This window comes from Ricinus communis, chromosome 8, assembly GCF_019578655.1.
Source record: "Ricinus communis isolate WT05 ecotype wild-type chromosome 8, ASM1957865v1, whole genome shotgun sequence".
In the NCBI taxonomy this organism is placed as follows: domain Eukaryota; kingdom Viridiplantae; phylum Streptophyta; class Magnoliopsida; order Malpighiales; family Euphorbiaceae; genus Ricinus; species Ricinus communis.
In genome coordinates this window covers 11,056,230-11,077,277 of record NC_063263.1, presented here as the reverse complement: position 1 = coordinate 11,077,277, position 21,048 = coordinate 11,056,230, and the positions used below count along the sequence as shown (strand labels likewise).

At 29.0% G+C, this 21,048-nt stretch overlaps 3 protein-coding genes across 7 annotated transcripts; all 3 read right to left on the bottom strand.

The window, feature by feature from the left end:
• Positions 1-2,022: 2,022 nt before the first annotated feature.
• LOC8274015 (lupeol synthase-like) lies at positions 2,023-7,668 on the bottom strand. The gene is made up of 15 exons (XM_048377550.1): positions 7,475-7,668; positions 7,099-7,183; positions 6,819-6,985; positions 6,518-6,706; positions 6,291-6,404; positions 6,076-6,195; positions 5,782-5,904; positions 5,594-5,692; positions 5,448-5,504; positions 5,292-5,338; positions 5,071-5,214; positions 4,778-4,955; positions 4,604-4,684; positions 4,426-4,509; positions 2,023-2,295 (listed from the first exon to the last, which is right to left on the bottom strand). The coding sequence occupies exons 1-15, from the start codon at positions 7,625-7,627 to the stop codon at positions 2,188-2,190; spliced, it is 1,749 nt and encodes a 582-aa protein (XP_048233507.1). The 5' UTR covers positions 7,628-7,668; the 3' UTR covers positions 2,023-2,187.
• Positions 7,669-7,752: 84 nt separating this feature from the next.
• LOC125370912 (lupeol synthase-like) lies at positions 7,753-10,845 on the bottom strand. Its single transcript, XM_048378362.1, has 3 exons — positions 10,538-10,845; positions 7,947-8,132; positions 7,753-7,848 (listed from the first exon to the last, which is right to left on the bottom strand). Exons 1-3 carry the CDS (start codon positions 10,736-10,738, stop codon positions 7,753-7,755), a joined length of 483 nt encoding a protein of 160 aa, XP_048234319.1. The 5' UTR covers positions 10,739-10,845.
• Positions 10,846-11,977: 1,132 nt separating this feature from the next.
• On the bottom strand, positions 11,978-20,382 carry LOC8283084 (lupeol synthase-like). Of its 5 annotated transcripts, none has more exons than XM_015726160.3 (18): positions 20,039-20,380; positions 16,917-17,102; positions 16,732-16,821; positions 16,461-16,658; positions 15,690-15,774; positions 15,445-15,611; positions 15,123-15,311; positions 14,775-14,888; positions 14,532-14,651; positions 14,298-14,420; positions 14,128-14,202; positions 13,955-14,011; positions 13,816-13,856; positions 13,591-13,734; positions 13,317-13,494; positions 12,741-12,821; positions 12,563-12,646; positions 11,978-12,254 (listed from the first exon to the last, which is right to left on the bottom strand). In XM_015726160.3, exons 1-18 carry the CDS (start codon positions 20,237-20,239, stop codon positions 12,132-12,134), a joined length of 2,256 nt encoding a protein of 751 aa, XP_015581646.1. In that variant the 5' UTR covers positions 20,240-20,380; the 3' UTR covers positions 11,978-12,131. The 5 variants fall into 5 exon arrangements, 3 of the variants coding, with proteins under 3 accessions (XP_015581646.1, XP_015581645.1, XP_015581647.1); XM_015726159.3 differs by having other exon boundaries at positions 13,810-13,856; positions 20,039-20,379; XM_015726161.3 differs by lacking the exon at positions 14,128-14,202 and having other exon boundaries at positions 13,810-13,856; positions 20,039-20,378.
• Positions 20,383-21,048: the final 666 nt, after the last annotated feature.

Genomic DNA, 21,048 nt, shown 5'->3' with positions numbered 1-21,048 from the left:
CTTTCTTCTCAATTTTGTTCCTTATTCTCTTTCTTAAGACTCTAATTTTATTATGCAAAAATTGCGATATTAAAATAATTAAAAGTAAAATCAATTCTCAAGTTGTTAGCTTTGGCCAATATATAATGGCAATATTAATCTCTTATAAGCAGCAGCAGAGGAAGAGCTTTAATAAAAGATGATGATCTCCTAAAAGCTCCAAATTGCTTTTGCAACAAAAACACGTAATTTAAAATATATTCAGACAATTTCTTTTAGCGCTTTTTATGAATGGGAATCAAGATGACCTTTCTAGTCGGAATTACACAAAGGAATTTAATGTTGGATTTTATTTGATTTAAGGGTTTAATCATTTCAAATTAAATTTAAAAGCTTAATTAAAATTTGATTTATCTTTTCACTGAATTTTACTCACCCTCGAGTAGTTAAAGTTTCGGATTAATAGACTTCATGATCCGAAAAAGTAAACATAGAAAATTAGATAATTATGGCAGGACCGTTACATTTTATACATATATATATATATGTCCAACTTAGCTTAATTATTAGCACTAGACCTAATTTTTCAAATATATTATCTGTTACAAAATTAAATATGTTAATACATACAAATATAAATATTACATTGGCCAAAAACAAATGTTAAACATTATCAATTATTTTTTAAAGCATAAATGTTCTAAATGAGTTTTACAATTTTATTTCTAATAGTTCCATTGTATCATCTTATTAATCAACCATATTGTATTTAATATAACGAGATAATATGAATTGTTATTCATACAATCTAGTAAATAATCTATCTATAAAAAACTAACGAAATTAGAATATAAAAAAAAAATTAATGAAAATAACATGCAATTCATACTTTTCATATGTGTATTTTTAATATTTAAATATCCATTAACTCCTATATTTTTGTTCAAAATACATTTTATATCAACTAATTTCTTCTTTAATTGTTCACATGATTCAATAGCCAAAAAAAGTAATCTTTCTCTCGCATCATCTAGGATATTGTAAAAATATTGACAACACATTAGTACTTTATACTTTAGCAATCTATCTTACTAAATAAAATAAAAAATATCTGTAATTATAAATGAACATGCATTATAAATATAAAATGTACCAATTTTTCTAAATATGCTATTTTAGTTTTTATGTTTTAAATTATATAAACACCACAATCGCAACAATTTTCTTGATAAGGTGATCGTGCAAGAATAATTAGAAATTTGAAATAATAAATTACATAAATGGTTGTCTAAATCAAAAGATAGAGTTTTTTTAATACTTTTTCCAAAAAATTCCAATTAAATTTCTATCAAAATGATATTATCAATAACTATATATAGCAAGCGTTATATCTAAGAAAAGTAAGACACACCATATAATAAAATAAATTCAAAGCATCATTTTAGAAAGATTTCTTTAAAATACATAACTAATTGGTAGATCACTATATAACACAACTGCCTGATATTTCATAAGTTCAACCACGAACAAGTACTAAATAATGTTATTAGAATTTATTGGTAAAGATATTTGCTAGCAATATTATATTACAAATCCAACAATAACCATATTCATAAGAAGAAAAAGAAAAAGCATCCTTCTCCATGACCCATTAAGTTTTTGAACAATCATGCTGAGCATATTACTCCTTTTGAAAAATTATATCTTTTCAGTTTAATTTTATCAATTAATTTCAATTCCATAACATCAAAACAATGACCTGACAATCTAATGAGATACTCAACATCTAAAAGAATTCATTAGGCCTACTAGCCTATCACATCATTTGTAGACAAAACTAATTGCATAGTGACATATGGCATTTTTTTATTAGTTGTTGCATTTGTATTTGTTGGTTTTTAATTATGGGTGATTAATGGTAATAAATAAATCAACCAATACAAATTCAATACTTAATAAATAATGCAAATGTCAACATTTAATTTAATTTGTCTACCTAAAAATTTCTCCAATATCTAGAAGAGTTATTTTAAGCTTCAAATCATGTATTTCAAACTCACAACTATTGATATCAAATCTCATAATCAAATCTTTAATTAAGTGTTTGTACATATAATGACAAAATATATATTGTAGAATACCAAGTCTAAGAGACTACATTTTCTTTATAGTTCAATATCAATTTGATATTCAAGTATTCTTAGAAGGCTATAAAAGAACTTGCTGACAGTATTCTACTAGTGCCCATAAGGGAAAAATATTCCGATATGCTCCATAATGTACCATACAATTCCTCATGATTACTCCTGTCAACTCCTGCCAAATATTATACGTAATATTAACTATCTGACTAATAATCTAAACTTGAAGAAACATACTAACTAATAACAATATATTTTTATTCTTCTTTCTTTCTCCTTGTTACAACTATAATGTTTATTAGATTTAAAATAATTAGAGCTTGATTATATGGATGATTTATAGAGATTATAAAGCTTAACTAAATGGCTAATTTGTAGGAATTATAGAGCTTGATTATAGGGATGATTTGTAGGAATTAGATTATAGTGTTTTCTAGTTTATACCTTGTAATTTTATATAAATACCTGTATATTTTGTTAATCAATACACATAAAATCTCTCTCATCTCTGTATAATACAACATGGTATCAAGGCACTAAAATCCCATTTTAATTCTTTTGGGATTTTTGGGTTTTCTAGGTTTTTTTTATTTCAGATGATCCAAAGTTTGATTTCTCAGTCACCATCTTCCAACTCCTGGTTATTGTCATCACCTATATCAGTAGGTGCACCACCCGTCGATCAGTCACTACCCAGAGTTTGGTCGCTGGATTCCCTGCGCGTTAGTCATAATGGTAAGCTTTACCTAAATCGCTCTTCCTCCCACTTTCATCCTTCACATCCAGTTCCTTTCAAATTTACGTGGTTGTGAGGTTTCTCTTTATATCTAGAAATTTATTCAATTCTTTTTAACTTTCTGTTGTTGGTTTCATAAACCTTGTACAGTCTCAAACAAAATCCTTAGGCTTGGTTTGGGAGATTCAGTCAAGCAATTGAGAGCTTTGGTATGTAGAAATGTAAGTCTATCATTCTATCTTTTATAAACAATCTACTAGAGGCTTCATATTGTTAGTGGATTATATAGATGATATTATCATTACTAGAAGTGACGTTACAGGAATCTCTTCTTTTAAGTCCTTCCTTTATACTCAATTTCACACAAAATATTTAGGTTTATTAAAATACTTCTTAGGTATTGAGGTGGCAAGAAGTTAGAAAGGAATCCTATTGTGCAAGAGGAAGTATGTACTAGATCTATTATCTGCAACAGAAAAATTTGGGGCTAAGCCATGCAACACTCTAATGGCTCCTAATATACAACTTTTGAAAAAGAGCAAGTTATTTGAAGATCCAAAGAGATATAGACGAACAATTGAAATATTAAATTATCTTCTGTGACTCGTCCTGATATCGCATATTCAGTTAGTGTGGTAAGTCAGTATATTTCTTCTTCCACAGTTGATCACTGGAGAGCAGTGGAACAAATTTTGTGTTATTTGAGCGAGACATATATATGGCAAACATGGTCATACTAGGATTGAGTATTTTTCATATGCTGATTGGACAGGATCCAAAGAAGATCAAAGGTCTACCACTGGCTTTTGTATTTTTGTGGGTAGTAACCTAGTTTCATGGAAAAGCAAGAAGTAGAATGTTATTTCTCGTTTGAGTGTGGAATCAGAATATTGTACTATGGTGAAGTCTGCATATGAAATTATGTGGATAGATCAACTCATGATTGAAGTAGGACTTAAAACTTCAGTTCAGTTAAATTGTGGTGTGATAATCAAGCCGGCCTTCATATTGCTTCGAATCCTGTTTTTCATGAATGAACTAAGCATATTGTAATTGATTGTCATTTCGTTCGTGAAAAGATTCAGTTAGATTTGATCCCTACAGGTTATGTGAGAACTGAAGAACAACTTGGAGATATCTTCATGAAGGCTTTTAATAGGATTCGAGTAGAATATCTTTGTAACAAGCTCGACATGATCAATATCTACGCTCCATTTTGAAGAGGAGTGTTGCAGCTATAATATTAATTAGGAAAGAAAAAATTAGAGCTTGATTATATGGCTAATTTGTAGGGATTATAGAGTTTGATTATAGGGCTGATTTGTAGGGATTAGATTATAGTATTTTCTAGTTAATTTTATATAAGTACCTGTACAGTTTATTGATCAATACACACAAAATCTTTTCTCATCTCTGTATACTACAATACTCCTTAATATATATTGGAGAAGAAAAATAAAAATCATTTTTACCAAAAAAAAGTTGAACCTTGAAATAAAATATTATGTATGTAGTTAGCAAGATATGCAATGAGATATCCAGTCATATTTATTAAAAGCAATATGATACCTGCTGAGGAAAATCACCAAGATCAGTTTGAGAATTTATCAACAACTTTGCAGCACGATGTAATGGTGCAGGATCTCTGTTAGCCTATTACATGCATAACAAATTTTAAGTAATGAATTTTGGAAGGGTCTAGCAAAAAATTAGGCATTAGACACTCAAATTACAAATATAAACTAACCTGTCCACCATGAATTAAACCCATCATTGCTAGTGCAGTTTGTACCAAGTTTGATCGATTGCCTTCAAGAGGAACATACACCTGTAAAGAAGTTGGTGGTTGGAATTGACATAAATACTATGAAAAATAAAGCAACTAAATTATGTGCAAGCCAAAGGGATTACTGATTATTACCCTCTTTGGGCAAGAGAGGTAGCTCTCCCCCCACCCACCATCATCTCCTTGTGATTTAAGAAGAAAATCGACACCTCTACGTATAGCCAAACAATTCTCATACGTTTTGCCAGCTGCAGCTAGCCCTCCAAGTCCAAACCAAGTACCATAAGTGAAGCATATTCCCCATTTCCCATACCTATTATTAACCTTGTTAGGAATTACTAAATTTAATTGGTTCATTACTTCTAAAAATGTGCTAAGAGTAAATAACAAGTAAGAATATCAAGTAAAATGTCCAAAATATGCTATACCATGAGCCATCGGGATTTTGCATGTCTTCAAGGAACCTTACACCGTTTTCTATGAAACGTTCAATCTCTATCTTCTTATACTCAGGGTATAACTTATTAAATAGACTCAATGACTGAATTGCTGAAGAAGTGCACTCCACATATCTGCATCACTATTATATTAGTATCCTAGACAGGAATTTGCAAAATCTAAAAAGAAAATATTGAGAGAATAATCTTACTCGTGCTCAATTACAATGTCTTCAAACAACTCCACAGGATTGAGCCACTAATTTAAAAAGGATATCGTTATCTTAGCTTAGCTATCGGAACAGAAGACAACTTTTGAAAGAAAAACTTTTCATAGCTTAATTCTCTATCTCGAGTTAATTATTTACCTGTAACCATAATTTTGAACTTGCTGGTTCCCAGGGTGTTAAACCCCCATTCTTACTCTGTAACCATTTCATAAGGTTTTAACTAATTGTTACTGTCCGAAATACCGAATAATTGTATATATGAAAGACAATAATTTTTGCCTCACCTGAAGAGAAAGTATAATGTTAACAGCATCATAAAGCTTCTCAGCTTCCATTTTCTCACCGACGATTTTAGAGGGCATCATAGAGATGAGTAGACAGCACTATGATAGGTGTAAAAGATCTTAATAAGGAACATTGAACTGTACTATAAAGTTAAAATATAGTTTAAATTTCAAATAGAACCAATTACCTTCAAACTTTCTGCTGTGCAATCAGAAACTTGCCATCCATGATCTTTATCGGAGAAAGTCCATGATCCTTTAGATATATGACGAAACATACTTCTGAAGTCACCAGATGGATTCTCAGTGACCTTTCAAATTTTTAGCAACTTAATTCAGAACTAGAAGAACTAAAGGGAATACCTATAATATGTATTTTGTATTTAAATATATAAAACCACGTAAGAAAAAAAAGAATTTGAGGACACAGACAGAGATATATATATTATATGAAGCTGAATTTCCAATGAACAAAATTGAACCTGAGATTCTTTTAGAAAGGCGTGTCCTTCCTCAAGTGTAGGTCCTATTTCATTTAAAAGGTTGCTAGAAATCAAAGCTTGGAGGGCAAAACTTGTATACCATACTTGACAGCCAATAGCCTGCGAAAAAATTCAGCACTATTTGAGTTTAAAAGTTAAGTGCTTTAAAAGTCAAACTGTGCATCTTATTTATTCTAATAGGAGTGTGTACAAACCTGCATTTTTATTCCATCTTCTCCAACCCATATATAATCTGGAATCCTAGCAAGATGCTTCTTAAAAGTTTCTCCATCAGGATCTTCAACCCAACAAGCAAGGAGGCATAAAATCTGTTTTATTTTAGCTAGAACATAAGTCTCAAGTGAAAGAATCATGTATGAATTAAGTTTTATACTGTGAGAACATTTGCATTTTATCATGATATCAATAATAATTATGTTACCTTTTCAACGCATCCAATGGTAATGTATTGACTATTTTCATCTTCATAATGAATATGATCCATTGTTATCTTAAAAGCCTTCTCCCTCAGTTTACTGAAGGGCCATCGTTTGAAAAGAGGCTCACTAAACATATAAACAGCGTCCCACATTAATTTTTGTATCAGAGTTTGGGGATAGTAATTATCTTCCTGCAATGACAACATCATAAAATTATGCTGCTTGGCTATCTGAAAGGACAACGAAATTAAGAATGACGATATCGAAGTAAGAGGGTAGTCAATACTCGGCAAATGAATTTACCTTCGCACACAAATGACGTACATTCTTCCAATTGATGCTGTTATAAGGTTCATTATAAATTTCTTCTCTGATCTGTAAAATGAGTGGTGTGATTGGACCAACAAACCTCTTTCCGTATAGGTATGACATGGGCATATAAGTAAGCCGACTATAGCAATTCATTTTTGCTACAATTATAGAACATATTAGATGGTCATAAAATGTGCGAGTTATTCAAGTACTCAAGACTACATATAAAAGACCTGTTCGGATAGATGGATGGGATCCATGAATTGCATACCTGGATGCATTGGCGACATTGTCGGAAAGATCAACAGCTCTGGGGGCATAGGATTGCACCCATCCCACTCATACACACCCAGTATCTATTGAAGAGAGAATGTCAACCATTTGGGACTATAGTAAATGAGCTAATGCAGATAATCAGACCAAGGACCTCAAAGACGAGAAAATTACACTAATTATCATCGAAATAAAACTGTAATACAATCAAGATATAATAATTGAGATATCTTAAGATGACGCCAGGAAATTAATGCAAATTTCAGTAAGCATTACTATACATTTTTATCCAAATTTCTGAATCAAGTAATTATTCTGATTTTGGATATGGGAAATTGATATGAACAATTTTATAAATAAATTAGAAGGCTTACTGATAGCCATGTCTTTCCCCAAGAACTTATGGCAGTTGCACTACCATGGTCAAGAATCCACTTTCTACCTCTTTCGCAAGCATTATCTTTGCCACCATTGGGTCCCTGGCGAAGTATGCGCATGCATATATAGTTGAGAACTGTACAGAACATGGTGCTCTGACCTTCTATGTGCAATCCCCATCCCCCGTCTTCATTCTACAAAATGCATGCATAACTCCACTTCATTATCAAAGCAAGGAAATAGTGATTATTAAAAATGTAAATTCACAGATGTATCATGCCTGATGACAGTATATGTAACGTAAGATCTCCTTTTGGTGCTCTGCAGAGAACACATAACTAAGATGGCCTGTAATGTATAAACAGAAGACCTGCATTGCGCCGAAAAAGTATTGAAAATAATAACGGACTAGAGCTTGTATAAGAAAGAGAAATTGTATATTATAGAACAGTGGGAATAATTATATACCAGTGAAGGAATATAGAACAATGCACCAGCATTTTCTGCACACCAGTGGCCGTCACTTGCCTGCAAGGCCGAGAGGAAGTGGGCGCTCCTCCGCAAAGCAGTTGTGGCAGCTTCCTTTGTAATTTCTTCACCATCCTCAATCTTGACTTGTGAAATTTTCTGTTTGAAGTTTTTCTCTTTTAACAACTTTCATGAAAATTAATATAGCAAAAGAAAAGGTTAGTGTTTTGCTTGTAGACATCAGTGTTAAACAAAAACATTCAGAAAAATATTGTTTCAGCAAATAATAATCACATATCGAGTTCTTGCTATATTTAATTTTCAAACTTCTAAATTTAATTTTCATTGCTAAATGTGACAGGGAGAGTAACCAAATTTTACAAGTCAAGGTTCAAGGAAAAATGAAAAACTATTACAGGTAAAATTTAGATTTCAGTGGCGGCAAAATATAAAAGTTAATGGGGTTAATTGTAAAATTACATAGAATTCCAAGAACTTTCTAGAAGATTTTAAAGTTGAGTGATCCCACGCAAGCTAAGGTGCGTAGTGGGTGCCTCTAGTAAGGGGGATAATGCATTTCCTAATTAGATAAAACATTGTTTATCCTAAAAGCTAATGTATTACTTTTCGTTGTCTTATTTTTTTAATTAAATATCACTGTTTAATCTAATTTTTAAATTTAATATAATATAATTTTAATATATAATAAAATAATAATAAAATGAGTTTTTTAATTGGAAATATTTATTTTATATTAATAATTAAAATTAGATTATATAGTCTTTTAATAAATTTAAGTAGTTTTAAAATGTTTAAATTAAATTGTATTAAAAATAAAAAATAGAGCAAAAAAAAGAATATTAATTGATTTTATATTAGACATTAAAATTAACTTATCTAAAAATAAGATTTTATTTTAATTTAATAATAAAATTAATTTTGGACGAATTTAATATTTGATAATAATAAGTTTAAAAGTCAAATTATAATTTTAAATTACCAGTTTAGTTCTCCAACTAACAATAGAAGAGTAATTGTTAGTTTTACTAAAACCCAAAAAAAATTTAACATAATAAAAAAATACAGACTGACTTGTATATTAGACAAAACCTCATAGGTAAATAGTATTTAATTATAATCAATAAATGATCAAATCTATATATCTATATATTAATTTTTGAGATCTAAAATCTTTTTGATATTATACTTAATAATATTTTTATTTTGATATGTATATTTACTTTTGACACATGGAATTCAAGCTTTTGTGTAATTTTATAATTTATTTATTAGTTTATTAATTTATAAATTACATGCTAATTAAACACTGACCATAATCCTAAAAGATAGCACATTAATTATATTCTAATATTATATTAAGTAATAAATAGTTTTCTAATCATATAATGATACTGATTCTACCACAAAAAATATTAATTATATTTTAATATTATATTAATAAATAAATTAGTTTTATAATTATATAATAATTTTAATCTAGAAATAGTATTTTAAATTATATTTTTAATATTATATTCAATAATAAACTAATTTTTAATTATATAATAAATTTTTAATCTTATAAATAATAATATCAATTACATGGATATGTTAATTTATATAATATTAAATTAGTTAATTAATAATTTTTATATTATTACATTAATAAAATTTTAGAATCTTAAAAAAATTAAAGATATTTAAAAATAGTTAGTTTGCTATTATTTTTTAAAATTTTATAAATTAATATTAAATATTGAAAATTTTATTAAATTATATCTATCAATTTGATTTTATAATTAAAATAATGATAACAGTGGTGCAACGCAACGACTAATTAATTTTTAATTATAAAAATAATTAAAATCTTTTATAAATTTCTACATCCATACTATAATTACACATTTTTACGGATTTAAATATGCATTCGATCTGCTTGAACTTATCTCAAAAAATTTAAATTATGATATTTTTTTTGTTTGTTCGGTCCAAATTTAAAAATTCTATTTTTCTTAATACTTGAAAATATTATTTCCAAAATCTACCTAAAAATCTTGGCTCATTTAAAAAAATTACTTGTAAAAGAAGTTTATATTTTTAGTTATAGGTCAAATTTAGTCAAAATTTTAGATTTAAATAGTTCGACTAATTTAAACCTGAAAGATAAAACCTAAATAAGCACCACCCATATACAATCCGCTTCGTGATTCGACCGGATCCAATTTTAGGTTATAAATGAATATTGTTTCTCGGTCAAGATAAAAGTTTTATATAATTTCAGAACAATATTCTACAAAAGAAAATGTACTAATTCAAAAACAAATGTAAAAACAAACAGATTTGATTCCCAGTTATCGCCTTTTAAGAATTTAAGGAGAAGTGAATACAATATTAATCAAGAAAACAAACTGAAAATCGGAAAGAGTTATATGCCAACTCAAGACCCAAAACAAATGTTAAAGACTCAATGTAGCAAAAATTGAAACACTCATGAAGGAAGAAGCTACATAATATAGTAAATTTATGAAATGGGTGCAAGTAACAAATATCTGTACATATATATATACAAGTTGCAGAGAATGTTAGTATACCTGAGATTGCATAAGGAGGTCAGAACTGGGCTTGACCTGAAACCGATTTGTCCAAAAATATTGGCGAGCTTGTTCAACCTCAGCCAGCTCTTCAGGTGTGCCTGCATTAGGATCAAACTCCCATATTTGCCTTCCTAAGAAATTGTTTGTACTATAAATGTAAGGATCATTCCCTCTTTCTGCTATTTTCAGCCTCCACATTCTCTCCTCCTTTCTTTCTGTCTTTCAGCAGAGATTTTCCATGAAAAAGAATTGACAATCTTGAGATCTCTGACATATTATGAGAGGTCACACTTTTCATGTGGCAAATGGGACAAAAGAATTCTTTTTCCTTTCTTCTTATCTGTCACACTACATATTAATATATATAAAAATAATAAAGGTTATGACAATAAATTATGACTTATTTTGAATATTTAAATCAAACTTTTTAATAAAATCTCAGGTATACAATTAAAAATAATTTAATATGAAAGGATGCGTCAACATCCAATTTCTTTGATACTCAATGATTAATGGATGTCAGGTTATATAACCATTGACTTTGGAATAATAACGGATGCCCGTAATGTAGTAACGGATCTGAATGAAGTATTCGGAGCCACGAATCACTGATGTAGTAGGTCGGTCAATGGGCTATTTTTATTTTCAAGACTCTTTTTGGGTTACGTTGCCTCACATGGCTTCACTTGCACAAAATTAATTAATTAAGGCAATGATACTTGCATCAAATAAGGAAAGACAACTCCAACCCCCCCAAGATTCTTTCAACAAATACATATAATTTGGGACATTAATAAAATTCTTTCGACATAGTATTTTTATTTTTTACATATAAATTTTTTAATATATAAATATTATAGTGATGATAATTTTTATATTTTTTTATAATTAATAGATTAACTAATAAGAAATTTTCTTTAAAAAATAATTATGTGACTAAAAAATAGTGTTTAATTATATTTTTAATATTAAGTTAGTTTTCTAATTACAAAATAACATCAATCCAAAAAGAATAGTATACCAAAATATTTTTAGTATTACATTTATATAGATAACTAATAAATCGATTAATAATTATTTTAATGTAACTTTTATATTTATTGCATTCAAAAGATTTTGAGGTATTACAAATTTATTAAATTTTATTAAAAAGATTATAAAATATCAAGTGTTTTATTAAATTTTTTTATAAACTCATTTCATAATATTATTTATAATTAAATAATAATAACAGCCATACAACACGCACGTAGACTAAACCTAATCCCAATTAGTTTAAATGATTCTACGTTGTATATGGCTCAGCAAATTGTCCAATGATTTTATTTATGGCTAGCTTGCAAAATGAGCATGATTTCGCAAATATTGTTTTTTCTACTGATCTTTCTAAATTGATTCTTCTCATAGTATCAATATAGACAAATTAAGACATTATCACATATAAGAGATATAGCTTTATGGTTTTTGTAAGAATTTACATTAACTCCATTAGTACAATTAAATTAACTCCATCGAGCAGGTATCTAAATTTTAATACATTAGCTTCTATTCAAATATATTGTAACTTTAGTAGGTGTTTTCTTCACTTGATTCATATATTTTTAGAGGGTAAAGAAACATGTTGACAGTACTCTGCTAATGCCCACAAGGGAAAAATATTTCGATATGCTGCATAGTGTAACATACAATTCCTCATGAATACTCCTATTTGTTCCTGTCATGAAATAAGTAAAATCAATATCAGTAATTGTTTTAAACTGAAGAGATGAGGGTTAAACCACTAGACCTAAAAGATCAAATCAGGCTTCATATTCACAGCGTTTGCTCCATTTTTTTTCCTTTATAAATTCTTGATGCATGTTTCAACAAATAACTTTCCTATTGAACTGTAGTCTTAAAAGAATTATGAAATGAATACAAGAATTGATAGAAGAGTGCTATACAAATATTTATGTATAAGACAATCAAAACTTTGAAACGTTTTGTGAAATTCTTTTATGCATATTCGAAGTAATGAGATACCTGTTGTGGAAAATCACCAAGTTCAGTTTGAGAATTGATCAACAATTTTGCAGCACGATATAGAGGTGTAGGGTCTCTTTTCGCCTATTCCAGAAAAGAGAGTTTAATCTTTGAACTTTAAGGGTAAAGAATAGAATTACATAAGAAAAAACTAGGAAGGGACGCCTTTTAGACTAACCTGCCCACCATGAATCAGACCCATCATAGCCATTGCAGTATGTACTAAATTTGATCGGTTATCTTCTAGAGGAACATATACCTGTGGCAAAGTATATCTAGTAAAATCTCTTTATAGTCATATACTTGAGACCAAATAAAACTTATAAACATGAGGAGGTTATAAATTAATGAAAGATTGAGTACTAAAAATTTTCTTTAGACTTTATATTTAATCTTATTGATGAAATGATAAAAACCAGAAATAAAATACGTAAATATCTTGTCATATTATACAAATAAGATTCATGAGATAAAACAATACTAAAATAAGACAAAATATAGCATAACATATATTTATTAAAGTTATATATACAAATATTACTATATAGAAGAATATTTCCTTAAAGCATAACTAAAAAATTTATAACTTATTACAATAGAAAATTTATTTCTATTTATAACTGGCCCAAATTGGAACTTTAAATTTTTTATCGCTGTATAGAATATCACTATAAATATGTTTTATTGCACTTGGAATGCGCACATTAAGAAATGGATGCAATTATTTTTATATGTAAAACTAAAGAAGTCATACCTTCTTTGGGCAAGAAAGGTAACTCTCTCCCCATCCGCCATCATTTGTTTGTAACTTAAGTAGAAAATCAACACCTCTCCGAATAGCCAAACAATTCTCATATGTCTTTCCAGCAACAGCTAACCCTTTAAGTGCAAGCCAGGTAGCGTAAATGAAACATATTCCCCATTTTCCATACCTAATGATATGTGTTACTAAGTTAATGTATCCCTCAAATTCGTATTGCTAAGAAGAAAGTTAAAGAATTTTTAACAAACAATCAAATCTTATATACCATGAACCATCAGGCTTTTGTTCGTCTTCAAGGGACCTTGTAGCATTTTGTATAAAATTTTCGATATCTTTTGTCCTATGCCCCGGGTATAACTCCTTAAACAGAACTAATGCTTGAATTGATGCAGAAGTGCACTCCACATACCTGGATCACTATTTTATTAATCTTTTATGAACTTACAATAACTATAAAAAGAAATAGTGCAATTACAAATCTTACTCGTACTCAATTATAAGGCCTTCAAGGAACTCCACAGGATTGAGCCACTGATTAAAAAAGAGAGAATGTCATAATTGATGATAAACTTTCAGGAAAATCGCTAAGTTACTCTTCTTAAGTTAGTCCACCATTCCGAATTATTTACCTCCAACCATAATCTTGCTTCTACAGGTTCCCAAGCTGATGAACCACCATGTTTACTCTAGAATAATATTTAACAAGTTTAGACAATTGTTAGGTTATAAATTACCAATTTATAAAAATATATAGTAGACACTATTTTAATGCTACTAATCAAAGAGACAGTATGATATTAACAGCATCAAACAGCTTCTCAGGTTCCATCTTCTCGCCAACAATGTTAGAGGGCATCATGGAAAAAAGTAGACAACACTATATGGAAAACATAGAAGAATTTAATGAGGAACATTGTAACTTGTTATAATATTCAAATACAATTTAGAAAAATTTTAAATAGGACTAATCACCTTCAAACCTTCTGCGGTGCAATCAGAAACTTGCCATCCCTGATCTTTATCAGAGAAAGTCCATGATCCTTTGGATATATGACGAAACATGCTCTTGAAGTCACCGGTAGGATTCTCAGTAACCTTCCAAATTTTTAAATAAATTATAAAATAAATGCTAAGACAATATCAAAATGAATTCACGTGATTGTACTCGTATCATGTTAAGAAACAGATTTAGGTGGTGAAATTAACCTGAGAATTCTTTATAAAGTTATGTCCTTCCTTAAGTGTAGGTCCTATTTCATCAGAAAGGTTGCTAGCAATCAAAGCTTGGAGGGCGAAACTTGTATCCCACAATTGGCTGCCAAAACTCTACAAATGAACTCAACACTTAAATACTTTGACATGCTTTAATTGGTGTTAAAACAAAAATGATTTAAAAGCCAGAGATTATGTATCTGATTGACACTAATGTCAATAAGAGTTTGTATAAACCTGCATCTTTATTCCATCTTCTCCAACCCATATGTAATCCGGAACCCTAGCAAGATGCTTCTTAAAAGCTTCCCCATTAGGATCTTCATCCCAACAAGCAAGCATGCATAAAGACTGTTTCATTTCAACAAAAGCATAAGTTTCGAATTGAAAAGAAAAGCATATGTAAGGATACTTAGTTTGAGATTGTATGCCTATTTCACTTAGAAGATGCCACCAACAATAATAAGATGGTGAGCATATTCTCACACAATAATTTTCATATATGATAGTGCAATTACATATTTTCACATCCATATTTTTTTCTTTTCCTTTGGGAATGTGATACCTTTTTTGGGAAGGTGGTACCTTTTCAATGCATCCAATGGTAATGTATCGACTATTTTCATCTTCGTAATGAATGTGATCCATTGTTAGTTTGAGAGCCTTCTTTCTCAATTTATTGAATGGCCATCGAGTAAAAAGAGGCTCACTGAACATGTAAAGAGCATCCCACATTAATATTTGCACCAAAGTATGAGGGTAGTAATTATCCTCCTACAATTACAACATCATAGAATTACTTCATTAGCTATCTGAAAGGACAACAAAATAAATTTTTCTATACTAAGAAAATGCTCTTCAAAATCTTACAAATCACTATGTGAAAAGCAAATGGATATCAATTCACCTTTGCACATAAATGGCGCAATGTCTTCCATTTGATCTTATTATAAGACTCGTTATAGATTTCTTCTCTTAATTGTAAAATGAGTGGTGTGATTGGACCAACAAACCTCTTCCCATACAAGTATGACATAGGCATGTAAGTGAGTCGACAGTAGCAAAACATTTTTGCTGCAGTTATGAATAACGTATGATGAGTAGAATGACCAAAATATATAGAGAAATGGATGGGAATAGAAAATTGCATACCTGGATGCATTGGAAAAATTGTTGGACATACCCAAAACTCTGGGGGCATAGGATTACATCCTTCCCACTCGTACAGACCAAGTATCTATAGAACAGAAAATGTCAAACATTGGCATCTGGAGTTAACTAATTAACATATAAGAGAACCTCACTTGCAGATCTTTATGTAGATTATACTAATGATTGTTAATCACATTATTTGATGACCAATTGATGGTGTGAATGCATAAATCGGTCCCAGAATCAGTTCTACTCTTTATATCAACTGGTCTTGTGCCTTTGGAGATCCGACGCCGATTAAGGAAGAATTAGATTGTCTGCGGTGGACCAGCTATTTTTATGATTTTTAATTAATTTTATTTATTTAAATTTTTTTTATTTGTAAGTTTAACACTGGTAGCTAGAATACCAAATACTTGTCAACTTTAACCAAATATTATTCAAAACTTTTTGTACTTAATCTTCTTTGAGTCTGTGAGTTTCTTGATTAAAACTTGAACTATGAAATTTGTTTATGTGACAATCTCTCATCGCACTGCACGTTGTGTTACTAATTGACAAAAAATTTTGGGGAAAAGGAAAGTTATTGCAACCTCTCGCCTAAATGAAATGGGATAAATCAAATCAATAAGCTTTTTGATTGATTAAGGGAGGCAGTCATTAATTGCAAATTTCAGTAACCATTAATGCAATTCACCTAAGTTATACAAAGAATTACTTTTTAAAGATAGGAAATTGATACCAATATCTTAAATAAATAAATGAACTTACAGATAGCCAAGTTTTTCCCCAAGAGCTTATGGCAGTTGCACTACCATGATCAAGAATCCACTTCCGTCCTCTTTCACAAGCATTATCTTTGCCGCCATTAGGTCCTTCCCCAAGAATTCGCATACATATATAATTAAGAACTGTACAGAACATTGAGCTATGACCTTCTATATGTAATCCCCATCCTCCATCTTCATTCTAAAAGTCAAGAAAGGTTAGCTCCACATTACTAAAATAATGAATTCTTTTTTCTACATATTCATTAATTTACCTGATGACAGTATATATAACGTAGAATTTCTTTTCGGTGTTCTGCAGAGAACACAATATTAAGATGGTTTGTAATATACAGAGAAAAGACCTGCATTTTGCATGAAAATGGAATAATATTTAGTGAATGAACATACATAATAGAGGTTGAACAAAAACCAAAATGATACGACTAATGATCAATACCAATGGAGGCAAATAGAACATTGGACCAGCATTTTCAGCACACCAATGGCCATCGCTTGCCTGCAAGGCTGACATCAAGTGTACACTCCTCCTCAAAGCGTTTCTAGCATCTTCACTTGTAATTTCCTTGCCATCCTCAATCTTCACTTTTGTAATTGTTTGTTTGAAGTTTTTCTCCTTTAGAATCTGTGTTTGTAAGAAAATAAGGTATAATGCTTTTAGACTTGGATTCAATCTTTGGCTCACACTCACACAATAAGGGAACATTTCTTTTTTAAATTGGTTGGAAAATTGATCGGAGAAGTAGTGGATATTTTATTTTAAATTACAATTGAGCCGAGAAGTCTTTAACATAAAATCTAACTCAAGTTTAAATATGCATCTACCATCAAGCTAAGTCTGTAGCTGAAACTATTGAGTATTTTTACTATCACAACCTAACAAAAAGATTTATATTATTATTTGCAGTCAATATAATTTTATTCTATATCTCTTAAAATATAGATATTAGATGAAATCTAAGGTCCAAGTATCTTCTTAGTCTAATAACTATTATAGGAACAAAAGTTATGATTATTAAATTAAAATTGCCAACTCTGACCTTAAACAATAATTATTTAAAATAAAAAGTAACCCAGTAAAGAAATCCTTAACATAATAATAAGTTTAAGTAATTTTATAGGTATAAAAACTTTTGGTCAGTGTTCATCCTTGTCAAGCTAAGTAATTAGAGTAATAAAAGATAAATTTTACAATAATTTATCTATGTAAATGTGATCAATCTAATTATATATTTGATGTTCTGACTTTGGAATAGGACTGTGCAACGACTGCTTTAAAAATCTTTGTGATCTTAAAGTGGATAGGTTAAGAATGGACGTCCAATGTGTGAATGTGGGGAATTTAAAATAATAGCAGCCCTAAGGAGTATGTAGAGTTTATATGTATGCTTACATGGGCGATTTGGTATTTTGGTGATCAAGCATGTTTCAACCACAAGTATTTTCATATTGATGAGGTAATTCATATGGCAAACATTGTTTATTGAGACTACCAAAGTTGTGGGGTAGTAAAGCAAACTCAACACCAATAGACAATTGAGGTGCAACGTTGGTCATTATCATGGGACTGTGCTGCTTTGGAGATTGTTAATGGCAATGGCATTACTGGTTTACTGGTGGAAAGTGATAGCAAAGGTATGATTTTTGTATGTGTTTATTTTCAAATAAAAACAGGTATGTAATACAGATCTTTACTATTAAAAAGTTTCGATCTGCAAGGATTTAACCATCCTTACCTGATTATATTGCTTATATTTGATAATATGAGTTCAGAGCTTAATAATTTCTAATTTCATTGTTTGACCGTCTAATCGCGATTTTAAAAGTTGTTGATTTAATGAGATCGATTTAACGGTCATACAACAAAATTAAGAGTTGTTAAGCTCTAAATTCACGTTATCAAACTCAGATTACATGATAATGATGATTGATGGGAATGAAGATAATTAAATCTTTACGAATGAAAACTTTTTAATGGCAAGATATCTTTTTTATAACGATTTGTAACTACACCCTTCACTTTGTCTAAAAAAATCACACATACTAAAAGTTGTAAAATAGTAAAACCATAGGGTATTTTTTTTTGTATTTATCTTTATTATGTATCTATGTAAGAATTGTTTGATTTATGATAATTTGAAAAAAAAATTATTTAAATTTTGACATTTTTCTGAAATATAATATGTATATTGATGGTCTAGATTTATTTTTAGAATTACCATTATAAAAGAAATTACAAACGTAGAAATAAAAACACTAATTGAAATATTAAATTTTATAAAAAAAGATATTATTTTTCACATACATGGATAACTTTCTATTCCCCATGGTAGTTTCACCAAAAAAAAAAATTAAAATTAAAATTAATAAGACTTTATTTATATTCAACCATGTCAAAAAAATAAGTAATTTAGTTATATTATCAATTAAAAAAATTATTTTCTAACACATATTTAATTAATAATTTTGCATCTTAAAAGATAAAAGAAAAAATTCATAATAATTTTTATAATATTTTTATATTATAGAGATCACAAATTAAATCTTACCTACGGTTACAAACTGTTATAAAGAGTGTTAAGCCAGCCCAAGACTTTACAATCGATGAATTTTGGCAAAATTTGTAAATTTTAAAAATATCATTGTTGGATTAAATATAAAAATAATATTTTTTATTTAAAATTAAAAATAATATTTTTATTTAAAATCAAAAATAATTATAAAATAATATAAACTTATTAGAGACAATATTAAAATAAGAAAATATTATAATAATTCATTATTTTTTAAATGGTTGAGTTTGAAATTTCTAAGCGGAAAATTAGAATCTTAAAAATTAAAAAAAATTAAAATCTATAAAATTAAACTATTTTTTATTCATTAAAATTATAAATTTAAGTTAAATCTATCATAAAATGCCAATCCAAATGATTCCTAAAGAAAAGGTCATTTTCATAAAGTATGGGCATATATCACCTTTCAAAAAAATAAATTAATATTAAATAATAAAATTAAAATTTACGTTAGATATCAGAATGTTTGTCAAAATATCGACACATGTCCTAATACTTTTGGGAGCTTATATAAATAAATAAATAAAGTGAACTGTAAATGATTTATTTTCCAATTAAACAAAATTTTTATTCTAAATAACATATCTTTAATATTTATTTATACAAACTTAATTAATGTACCAATCAATAAGTTATTAAAATAACCTCATTTTATATGAAAATTCAATAAGAATAATGAATATAGATTTCTTATTAAATTTATTTACCGCCCATCTCTGTACTTTTTATGTATATTACGGATATAGATTACAGATAAGCAAAACTTGATGAATGATTTCTTGTCTTTTTTTTTTTTACTTTTATTATTATTATTTTCTTTAATCTTGAGTGAGGTGATAGATATTAGTTGATTATAGATGTAAGAGCTAACATTCTTTTGCCACGTGTTATCCTGTGGTATCAGAAGACAACATTCGATGATATTTTAAAATGAAGTTAAGAATTAATTTATCATATCTTATTTATAGTAATCTGCGAATAGAAGTACCTGGAATTGCCAAAGGAGGTCAGAACTTGGCTTAACTTGGAAGCGGTTATTCCAAAAATGTTGGCGAGCTTCTTCAACCTGAGCTCGTTCTTCAGGTGCACCAGCGTCAGGATCAAACTCCCATATTTGTCTTCCCAGAAAGTTATTTGTACTGTAAATATGTGGGTCATTCCCTCCTTCTGCTATCTTCAGCCTCCACATTCTTTTCCTCTTCCCCGATCCTCTGCAAAGACTATAAATGAAAGTAAAAGAAACGACAATCTTGAGGTGGTAAGTTCGAGACTCATGCGTGTATATATATGTATATCTATAGCCTAAACGGCACCGGCCATATTTATGTCGACACGGAGAGGTAGATATATTAAAATAATTCATGAGGCTTCCATGGTTGGAAATGCATTAATGATACGAGTTGGGCATAAATATCAAGAAAATTATAAATATCCTAAAATTTGCTTTATTACGTTGGTCTCTGTGTTTTCGAAAATAATATTTTTATTTTTTTCAGAAAATAATATTTTCTTCATTTATATTTGTATATTCTTAATTACTGAAGAATTTTCAAAATATCAATTTAATCCTATATAAATTATTTTTTTTGCATGTAATTTGCATCTAGATTTTTTATATTTTAATACTATTATATAATTTACACCATATGACGATTTTAGATGTTATATAATTAGTAATCCACTGAACAAGAAAAAGGGACTTTTACATAATTACAGAAGAGCGCACGCACAGAAACGGGCCATTAGTGAATGGAAATAAAGACGAATTAATTCTTCTTTAAAAGCAAGAAAATATCACCCAATCACATAGTTCTGACTTCTTTCGCTGGGTTTCATAAATTACGTTGTTTTATCTTTGTCAAGATGAGGTTAATTATTTTATTTTTTTAAAGTAGACACACACATCTCTTACTACTGCTGAATTTGACTTAGAACTAGTTAAAATTTAGACTTTATTTTGGCCTGGTTTGAAAATTGAAAATAATGATAGCGCGTTTG